Source organism: Coenobita brevimanus, chromosome 23 (assembly GCF_032717465.1).
Source record: "Coenobita brevimanus isolate Jiangsu-jjx chromosome 23, ASM3271746v2, whole genome shotgun sequence".
Classification (NCBI taxonomy): domain Eukaryota; kingdom Metazoa; phylum Arthropoda; class Malacostraca; order Decapoda; family Coenobitidae; genus Coenobita; species Coenobita brevimanus.
In genome coordinates, this window is record NC_136976.1 from 62,231,913 (window position 1) to 62,243,070 (window position 11,158).

The following is an 11,158-nucleotide window of genomic DNA, read 5'->3' on the forward strand; positions in this document are numbered from 1 at the left end:
GATTCCTCAATTTATCCATATGTTTAATCAAAATTGTGGCATGGGGGGAGACTGATCAACATGACTGTTCAAGAGTACTGTTATAAGTATCGAAGAACGATTGTGAGAAACTTGTCTAAGCTTCACATTTTCCACCAGTAATTTTAGCATTCTAAGATCGCACAAAATCTCACAAATATGAATTCCACAGTTGCTTTAAGTATATCAGAGTGTGTCAAGTGCGACTCAGCCTCTGTACTTTTGCTTAAGCACACGACCATTAGCCTCAGAGTGAATGGATCCTGATTTTGGGTGTCAATATATAACAAGCAGCAAATAAATGAATAAATAAAATAAGCGAATTAATGAAATAAATAAGTAAAACAAAGTAAATAAATGAATAAAAAGATAAAATGAAATAAATAAATAAATAGAAATAAATGAAATAGATAAACTGAACAAGAAGAAAGTGAATAAATATGAATGAAAATATAGGTTAACAGCAATAACTGAAATAAAACAAGATGTAAATGAATAAATGGAAATGCATGAATAGAGACAATTAGAAATAAGTGGTGCCATGCACAATAAACCTCGCCCAACTCAATCAGTTTTGAGCTATATCCCCCTGAATATTCGGGAACATGAGTTTAACCTTCCATGGTCACTGAAGGTCAAAGGTCATGGTACCAATTAAAAGCCCATATTATATGTTGATAGTAATAAATATCTATCTGCAACCAGTTTCGATATCTGTGACCTTGAGTTTGGCATTTCAGTATCACTCAAGGTCAAAGGTGGTGTCAAATGAAAACCCATATTGGAGTTCCTATATGTTGATAACAAATTTGTCTTCAACCGGTTTCAAGTTATAGCCCTCTGAAAATCCGTGACCTCGATTTTGACCTTTCATGATTACTCCATTGCCTCTAAAATTTAATTATTTCCTTTTGGGACCAGTCCCCACATATCCCGAAAGTCATATAATTTTTTTCAGCCGTTTTTCCGTAATGTTGCTAACAAACAAACGACCAAAAACAATACTTCTCTGGACTCTGCCCCGGGCGAGGAAATAAATGAAATAAATAAATAAAAGTAATAAATAAATTAATGAACGCACAAAGATAAAATGAAGTAAATAATTAAAACACGAAATAAACAAACGAATCAGTAGAAGTGAGTATATAAAAATAAATAAACTAAACAAAGCCATAAATACATGACTCAGTAAAACTGAATAAAAATAAATAAATAAAATAAATAAAGCTATAAACAAATGAATAAGTACAAGTAAATGAAACCACAAAGTAATGAATAAACTTAAAATAATTGTTGTCCTTCCCAGGGTGACTCCGGCGGGCCACTGTTCCTGACGCGTGACGGTCGGCGGTACCTGGTGGGTATCGTGGGCAGCGGCGTGTCGTGTAGAGGCGACGGAGCATCAATACTTCCGGGGCTCTACGTTCGCGTTGCTGACCACATTGACTTCATCGACAGTGTTCTCTATGACAACTAGATGCAGGGGAGGGTGGGTAAAGTCAGATTATGTTGGGTAAGGTTTATTTAGGTGAAGTGTAGGTTGGGCTAAGGTTAAGTTTGGTTTGGATGGGATTAGGTTTTAGGTTAGGTTAGATATGGTTAGGTTAAGTTACGTTAAAGTAAGTTAGGTTAACAGGTCCGTAATTATCAACAGATTTTTGGAAGGGCTAGACAAAATGTGTACATACCTCCGTGCTACAGACTAAAACCGAAGCGCTTAAGTTTGCAGAGCATCCGATATTTTTCAGTTTGATGCTACCTAAATGTTGATGCTTAATAAGGCATGTATGTTTAGTGATGAAGTTGGGTGTTTAAATAAAAGACACCACTTTCTGCCAGTCTGAACTTTCAACTCAAACTGTAACTAAGTTTAATAATTTGGCTGCACCCTTTTCAAGACTGTTCCTACGTGCCTGAGGTAGGATTCATGCAGAAATAATTATACCGCCCTGCCATTATTCTTCTGGAAATGATAAAATAATCAAAATCTAAGTACTATTATGATTTAGTTTATGATCAGTTTGGATCAAATTTAGAAATATTCGATCAAACACGCGTAAAATTGAATTTTCAACAGAACCACTTCAAGTTTTTCTACCTTTTTACTCTCAAGTTCAGCCTTATAGGCCCAACTTTTTTTTTTTTCCATTAAAGGTCGCTATCTTCCCTAACACATCTGTTTGGCACACACACACACACACACACACACACACAAACAACACACACACACACACACACACACACACACACACACACACACACACACACACACACACATTCGTATTCCATCATAAAAACCTTGATCTTAAAATATACACATTACAGCATAGGATATGCGCAAAATATAAACATTTATTCAATATGTCAAACACGAGAAAACAGCTTTTCTTCTCTCCGTCGTGTCTATAAATTCGTTCAGAATCGCTTTCAGAAGACTGTCAAGGCTCCTAGCACGAACACAGACACATTGTGTGGTTTAGCTGGTTATGGGTCATTGTGCTCCTCAAGTAAATCTGTCAGTCTGTTGATAGTGTTACGATAACAAAACACAGAAGCATGATTATAAATACAACAAGGAGAAATTAAACTCACAGGCCAGAAGGCAACAGAGAGCTATTGACAACGCTTGGCGAATGACAAGAACAGCACTGCCACACAACGTAGAAATTGAAAAACATCAAAGCACTACCACGGTGCAACTCAAAAAGTTGAGCCAACAAGATGATGATAATATCCGACATATATAATCATATTTTACTTACAAAAATAATCAATTTCATGAGCTGTTATTGGACCCTCAATCTTAGTTGAAGTTTTGACAAAATAATGAACAGAAAACATTGGGGGAGTTATAGCCCCCCCCCCCCAAGAAATTACGGCCCAACTTAAGTTTGATTTGGTTAGGTTTTATACTTTTAGATTTGATTACATTAGGTTTAATCAGGTTAGGTTAGGTCAGATTAAGTTGGGTTAGGTGTCACGTAAGGGGAAGGGAATCTCCACACTGCCTGGCCTAAGTGTTGGCGTTGCTGGCCATACTGACTTCATTAACAGTCCTCCATGCCAACAGGTAGATGGAGGTGAGGTGGGGTGGAAAGGGAAAGGCAAGAAATGACGAAGAGGTACAAGGATAATAATTAACCTGTCATCAGCCAAAAATAGATTCGGAGGGGGACTTATTTACCATTTTAATGACATTACTAGTATTTTGGGGAAATCTGGTACAATCGTCTCCCATTTCCCGTGTCGCAAGTGTTATAAATATTAGGTAGTGGAGTCGATACATCCTTCCACCGTTTCTTAGTCTATACTCTTTGTACTCTAACATGACCCAGAGCTCCATCCTTTTGTAGTTTATTTCACGTAACTGAATGACAGACTGTTACGGATCTACAGTCTCTCCATTGCATTTCGTCATGGCAAAGGTCATATTCAAGTACTATTCTTACAACTTAGCATTCATGATAAAGAAACGGTAGTTAGATCAGGTTGGTGTAAATAAAGTTTAGTTGTTTGAGGAATGTAGTTCATAGGTGTTAAGGGCTGCCTTGTATGGGTCAGCCAGCCTGCTGCTGGTTGACTCACGTTGTTATATTCACTTCTGGCTAACGAAAGGCCATACTGGAGCCTGACAGACCGAAGGATGATGGGTGGGATGAGTAGGGCTGGTGTGAGAGTTGGAGATAGAGAATAAATCAGGTAAAGTAGACTGAGTCTGCTGCAAATGAGGATGTGTCTGTTTACTGAAGAAAAGTCACTGAGCTTCCATCGCAGGAGGGATGTACCAGAGTGAGGAAGCTAATGCTGCAGTGGTAGTATATTAGGTTAGCAATTGGAAAACCTGCAGCTCAGTTCTCGGACCGCTCAGATTCTTGGGCAAATTTTGTTGTGTATCGTATTCAGGTGGAGGTTGGACCTTAGCACAAATTGTTTATCTACTTCAGTGACCCGTGCAGTCGACAGGCGTTAATCCTCAGCCCTCTTTTTTTTTTTTTTTTTTTTTTTTTTTTTTTTTTTTACCAAAGGTACAGACGCATATAGATATTGAAGTAATCCAAAAACTGCTTTCATTGTAGGAAGCATCGGCGAGAATTTCAGCAGCGCAATACGGCCGTTCTGGATATCAACACAGGCGTCATGATGCTAAATGCATGAGGCTTGCTGACATACAAGTGATCATGGGCATTATTTGCATGATTTAAACTGCCAGCCTTATCGCCAATCAAGCTTGGTCTATCCTCCAACCATACATCAACCTGCAGTGTATATGGATGCTAACTTCATCTAAATAAAACGTTTCTGAAAACCGTCATGTTCTTTGTATACTGGTTTAAATTCTGGGTTTCTTCTAAGACGCGAATAGATTTTTTTTTTTTTTTTTTTTTTTTTTGCCTATCGACCATAGGGGCCGGAGCCCCTGGTCATTAACGCTAAAATATATATATGTATACAGTATACATTGGCACATATATATATATATATATATATATATATATATATATATATATATATATATATATATATATATATATATATATATACTTTCAATCACACGTGTACATATATATATAATAATTTTTATTTTATTATTTTTTTGTAATTTTATTTTTATTTTTTTTATATATTTTTTGGGTGAAGGAGAGATAATTCCGCTTTTGAAACGGCATACTTTGCAGCCAGTTTCTGGCAGACATTATTACCTAAAGTGTGTTAAACCCAGAATTAAGAGGGTGTGTAATAAAGTGAAAATTTACAAGTCCATGGTTAGACCAATTTTAATTTGCGGGCATGAGTCATGGTACAGTGCAATTGCAGCAGATCAGAAAGTATTAGGATTTGATAATAGAGTACTGAGAAGGATTCTTGGGGTAAAGTGGCAAGACAGAGTTACAAATGCAAGAGTAAGGAATGTTACGAGAGTGGAAGTGGCTGGGGCACATATACAGAAAAGAAGGTAGTTTAATACAGGATGTGCCAGAGTGGACTGCTAGGTAGAGGTAGGCTGAGGGAAACCTGGTTGAGGACAATGAAAAAAGAAGCAGGGGAGAAATGTTGGTGGGACCTGAAGGAGATGGTAAGAGACAAATATTGGTGGAGAGAGTTCATTGAGGCCCTATGCATCCCGTGGGGTGCCACAGGAAATGATTGATTGATTGAATGATAGTGTGTGCTGTAGGTGTGACTCATTTTCGCTGAGCACTCTGATGTTATTTCTGAAATGTTTTAATTTTTCCTGTGTTGGATCTTACCTCTTTCATTTTTGTAATCCTGGAAATAGAGTGATGAGGTTGTTGATGGCAATGATGGCTTGATGTATATCGTCGCAATCGTTTCACACAAGAGTATTTTTGCCAAAAATAATAACACGCATTTCTAATTCTAGATGCCTACACTCAACTATAACCATGATGTAACTTGCATTACATTGTTTTAAAACATGACAAGTCTCCAGGCAGAATGTTTAATGGTCAAATGCTAGCTGTGCCGACTAACTTACTTGTCAGATATTACATTATGAAAGTAAGAAAGACACGAACATAGGGGATAAAGCACAAAGTCCTTGTAAAACTCTTTACAATATGAAGGTCAAGACAAGTGTGTCACGACCAGGTTCAGGATTTGCCAGCACCATGGTTGGTTTCCCCGTAAAAATATAATTTAAATTTTCATCTCTGTCACCAATGACAAAATGTTTGTCCAAAGACACTGCCTTAGTAACGGTAGTAAATCTGAGGGAGAATATTAATGACCATAGTTGGCAGGCATGTAAGGGTACGTTGATAGTGTTGAGTGGGGTGGAAGGTGTGTGTGTGTGTGTGTGTGTGTGTGTGCAAGGGGGGGAAGGAGAGAGGTAAGGACAGAGAAGGGAATAGAACATGGGGATGATAGGGGTGACTGAGAGGGCGAGTCATTCTGCCTGTCGTGAAGTGCTATGTATTCATCTCCTATGTTATCTTCTGGCATCCAAAAGACAATTTACTCGCCTCTGACGTTCCAGGGTGAGGATAGCAAGATACAGTTCTGTATGTTACGGTCCATTCCTGAGAAACTGAACGTCATTAGTATGTAATACTTGAAATAATAATAATTTAAAAAAAAATAGTTGATACGATAAGCAATACGTTCATCCTGGATTTTTCTTAGACAGTGAAGCTCACGTATAGTGAAACCTTCGAGGAGATTGATTAAAAGAACCCTTTCATTTAGGATGACAGGTATGTTGGACACACTGCTTACCTTACTCTCCACTTCGATAAACCTCTCAGAAGCAGAATAAAATCGTCTGGCGGCAGCAAGAATATGTACAAAATTGTTATCATAGTGAAATAGTTAACGGAACGCGAACAATGTGCTGCATGTATTTGGGTGGCTGGTGGTTACTAACGGAGAAGTAGTCTGCTTATAACTGGGGAGGGTGGGATACCGGCTGTATAGGTAGAGCGGCACAACACCAGAATTGGCCAACTTTGTAAGTATTAAATGGAAAATGTGCGTACGTTTAAGTACTTGGACAGTGTGATGAGTAAAGATGGAAATTTTGAGGGTGAAGTGCTTGAAAGGAACGATAGGGAGAAAGGCTGCTGGTTCTTTGAAAGCAGTGAACAGGGACGTTAGCATGGAAGTAAAAAAGTCACTGCACGACAGTACTGTGATACCAGCCCTAACGTATGGAAGTGAAGCTTGGACCTTGCTGGAAGGACACAAGTCAAGAGTAAGAGCAGTGGAAATAGATGATTTGAGAGGAGCATGTGGAGTTACATTGAGACAGATTGACAAATGAGGAAGTGAAGGAGCGCTGTGGTGTGGATGTGGATGTGACGGAAAACGTTAGAAATACTGTACGGTGTTTTGGTCATGTGGAGAGGATGGAGAGCGAGGTACTAACGAGGAGAATGTATGCGAGTGAGGTGGAGGGGGGGAGATGGAGGGGGAGGCCGAGGATGAGATGGGGGTATGGAGTGGAGAGGTATATGAGAGAGGGGGATGTGAGCTGGGAACACGGCGGTGAAGTGGCATTGGACAGGGCGACATGGAGGCGATTTTTTTGTGGCCACCCCTTACAGGATTAAGGCTTCTGGCAATATATATATATATATATATATATATATATATATATATATATATATATATATATATATATATATATCATCAGCATCACTTCAAGTCAACTGCAGGACCAGCCTATCTCTACCGAAACAGGGACGATACAGCCAATCTATCTCTACCCAATGGCTTAGGCTGTCTGGTAGAGACTGTATGTAAGGTGAGAAGTGCTTGTGAGTGTAACTGTAATGTTGGAGTGGCTTTGGATGTGTGTGTAGTCTGTTAACCAAGTGTAATCGGCCCGCCTTAAGCCGACTGGGTGCAAGCGTACTGCTGAGTGACACTGGTTCAACCACAGCACCGCTTATGTCCGCCTAAGCGGTCAGTGGCTCGGTGAACGCTTCCCAAAGTTTTAACAGCTCTGGCGGGAAGCGAACCCGCGTCCACCAGCGTGCAAAATGCACACTCTACCATTGTACCACAGAGGCTCCATATATATATATGCACACTACCATTGTACCACAGAGGCTCCATATATATATATATATATATATATATATATATATATATATATATATATATATATATATATATATATATATATATATACAGTAGAATTCATGCTTGGTTAGGAGGATTGTGGCAAATAAAATCTCCTCCCTGCCACATAGTTTCAGGTGAGATGTAATTCTTATGCCACCTTATTCAGTATATTCGGTGGAACCCTATATATCCATGCGGTGTCCCATGGTCCGTGCCGTCAAAGACGGTACCTCGTATATCTATAAGGCCTTCCCCTATCCGCCACCCAGAGATAACCAGTTGAACAAGAGCCTGACTAACTGGACTCTAAGAGATTGTAAGCGTATCAGAAATATTCCAGAAGGAGGTGGATTATATATATATATATATATATATATATATATATATATATATATATATATATTATACTGTACAGTACCGCATATATATATATATATATATATATATATATATATATATATATATATATATATTACTGTATTTTGTGTGTGTGTGTGTGTGTGCTGTAGATAGATAGAGAAAGAGAGAGAGAGAGAGAGTCCTACCTCTGGGAATACTTGTATCCTATCTCAATCTGTATATAAAACAACTCACCTTACTTCTAACAGCATGACACCATTTATATTTTATTCTCTCTCTCTCTCTCTCTCTCTCTCTCTCTCTCTCTCTCCATAGTTTATCTCCTGGCATTTCGGTTAGTTTTGTTGTTTGTTGGGAGAACATGTAATGATTAGCACTAACGGACCGCAGCTGGAAAAACCCGAGTTCGATTTCCGGGCCTGTCACACTCTTGGACATGACTGGTTGCCTTGCGTCTCTGCTCATCCCACAGTATAATAGGGGGCCTGGATGTGAATTCGATTGTTGCGTGTAGTAGTCTTGGGGAAGATTGTGAACTAGTACAAACTGACTGTCCTACTGACTCTCTTGCAGTCGATAGGCATCAGACAATGCGTTCTTCTGACAAACAACCTCAAAAGAATCAGTTTGTTGTTTTTGTCGTTGTTGCTTGCTGGAACAGTCAGTATAAGAAGTGTCGTTATCTGTAGGCTGGATGTATCGCATGTGAAAGTTCCTTGTTTCGTAATGATTAAATATTAAGTCTGATGGCTTGTTCTGTTTTATGTGAGAAAACACACACACACACACACACACACACACACACACACACACACACACACACACACACACACACGTCTCTCTCTCTCATGAGCCGTTTGAGTGTCCACTGCAGGACCGGCCTATCCCTACCGAAGTGGGGACGGTACAGCCAATGTATCTTTACCAAGTGGCTTAGGCTGTCTAGTAGAGATTGTATGCAGGGTGAGAAGTGCTTGGAAGTGTAATTGTTGTGTTGGAGTGACTTTGGATGTGTGTGTAGTCTGTGAACCAAGTGTAATCGGCCCGCGCAAGCCGAGTGGATGCAAGCATACTTTATTGTATGCGACACTGGTTCAACCACAGAACCCCTTGTGTCCGCCAATGCAGTACGTGGCCAGAAGAACGCTCCCCAATTTTTTTTTTTACCCTGGCGGGGCGGGAAACCCTCGTTCTTCATTGTACGAGAACACACACTTTACCACAGTCTCTCTCTCTCTCTCTCTCTCTCTCTCTGTGTATATATATCCATCTATCATTATATCCTTTTTTCACGGTAACGGTACTGTCCAGTCTTATTATATTCCCTTCAATGTGTAGGGGTCATACACTGTACAAGGCTACCGTAGTCTAGTACATTTAAGGGTACATGATCAGCCTCCTTCCTTTCATCGAATTACATTATTGACAATCCTCCAGTCACCTATTGGGGATCGACGTCGTTAAATCTAGGCCGTCACTCCACTGATTCGTAGTATATATATGGACATAGAATCTGATTACTTGTAATTTTATTTAAAACTTGACAAAAAAAATTGTTTACCCTATTGATAGGATGGATGAAACGGCTTTATGTTTTGTCTCCATTATGCTTCGTAATAACTAAAACTAGTTTGGCGACTTGAATATTTTATCTTAACGTGATAGGGGATGTAAATATAAGTAAGATGTCCTTGTCGTAAGAGATGAGTTCTGGAACATCACAACTACTCCCACGCAATTACGACTGTAAGTAGGGTGGAACTAACAAAGTAATTTCATGAGTTTCAAAAGAACTTCAAAGAAATGTTCTTATTAGAGGTGTTCAGCACTTATCAGTAAAAAGAAAACGTCAGTAATGTGTACTGATAATGAGAACTGGATACTTACGGTTTCTAAAGTCGGACACAAAATATTTCAGAAACGATTATGTGGTGTTCCAGAAAGTTAGAACAGGAGGAGTTTAGATTTTTTTTTTTATATTGAAGGTTATTAAGAAAGAAAACAACTTTGCTACGCTCAGGTTTTCTCCTAAAATGTTCGCAAAAGACTCAGGCTTATGCCTAACGACTGCACAGGCAGAACAGAGGAATGGCGATGCATTTGTTGTTGAATGTTCACCTCCAACTATCTCCCTTCCCTTTCTTCCTCTCTCCCCTTTCCTCTTCCCTCCTCCCCTACCCCTTTCTCTTTATTTCCCACCTTCTCTCCTTCCCCATTTTCTCCTCCCACGAAGGGAGGTGGAGGTAGTCGAATCTTCCCTTGTCACTCCTAAACTTATGATGGTTGTCTGCCTTTATGAGCCTCGTGCAGTCAATAGACACAGGAGCAAGTGTATTTTAGCTAACCAACCAAGCGTTTCCTTATTTTTCCCCTTTCTCCTTGCCTTCCTCCTTTTCTCCTCCTCAGTCCCTTCTGTTCTCTCCTATTCCCTTTCTCCTCCCCTTCTCTATTTCCTTCCTTCTTCTATCCTTCTGCCCTCTTCTCTCTCTTGCAAATTCTCTCCTCCTCCTCCTCTCCACATTTTCTTCATTTTCTCCCCCTCCCTCCCTTCCTCCCATTTCCTCTTTTCTCTTTCACTCCTCCCTTTTCACCCATTCTCCCGCCTTTTATCTTTCTCCTTGCTCTTTCCTCTTCTCTCGTCCCTCTTTTCTCTCCCCCTTCCCTCCTCTCTTCGTCTCTCCCCCCTTGCCTCTCCCTTTACTTTTCCCCTCCATCCTCCACCCACGGCACGATCATGCTTGGTGAGCATTATTTTCCTAGTCACAGGGGAAGTTCCCGGAGAGAGAGAGAGAGAGAGACTCAGAATCTTTTTTAACTTGTTTTAGCCTCCCCTCCTCAACCTATAACCCCTTCCTGCCTCACATACTCACCCACCTCACCCCACACTAACCCACTCCATCTCTTCTTCACCCCACCTCCCCTAATCCCTTCGCCCACCCACCCTCACCCACCCCTCCAATTCTCTCCTCACCCACCCACCCTCTTCCACCCCCTTACCCATCCCTCCCATTCTCTCCTCTACCGCCCTTCCCCTTCAACATCAACATTCCCCTACCCCAACCAACCCAGCTCCACGTCAACCCTTACACACACTTGCACTCCACTCCTTCCAGACCCACCCCACCCGCCCCTCCCACATCCGCCTTTCGCCAGCCTCCCCTTCCACATCCTCCTTTCCCTACCCACCCCTCCC

The 11,158-nt window shown here is 40.4% G+C and overlaps 1 protein-coding gene across 2 annotated transcripts in view; it reads left to right on the top strand.

Moving 5' to 3' along the window:
* Positions 1-4,287, top strand: part of LOC145392864 (serine protease persephone-like) — a 68,949-nt gene extending 64,662 nt beyond the window's left edge. The window contains exons 11-12 of one of the 2 annotated variants that reach the window (XM_080267147.1): positions 1,325-1,507; positions 4,095-4,287. In XM_080267147.1, coding sequence (XP_080123273.1) covers positions 1,325-1,495 — 171 coding nt within the window. In that variant the 3' untranslated portion in view covers positions 1,496-1,507; positions 4,095-4,287. Of the gene's footprint in view, positions 1-1,324; positions 1,510-4,094 lie in introns of those variants that run through there. The other variant, XM_080267148.1, reaches the window with a different exon arrangement.
* Positions 4,288-11,158: the final 6,871 nt, after the last annotated feature.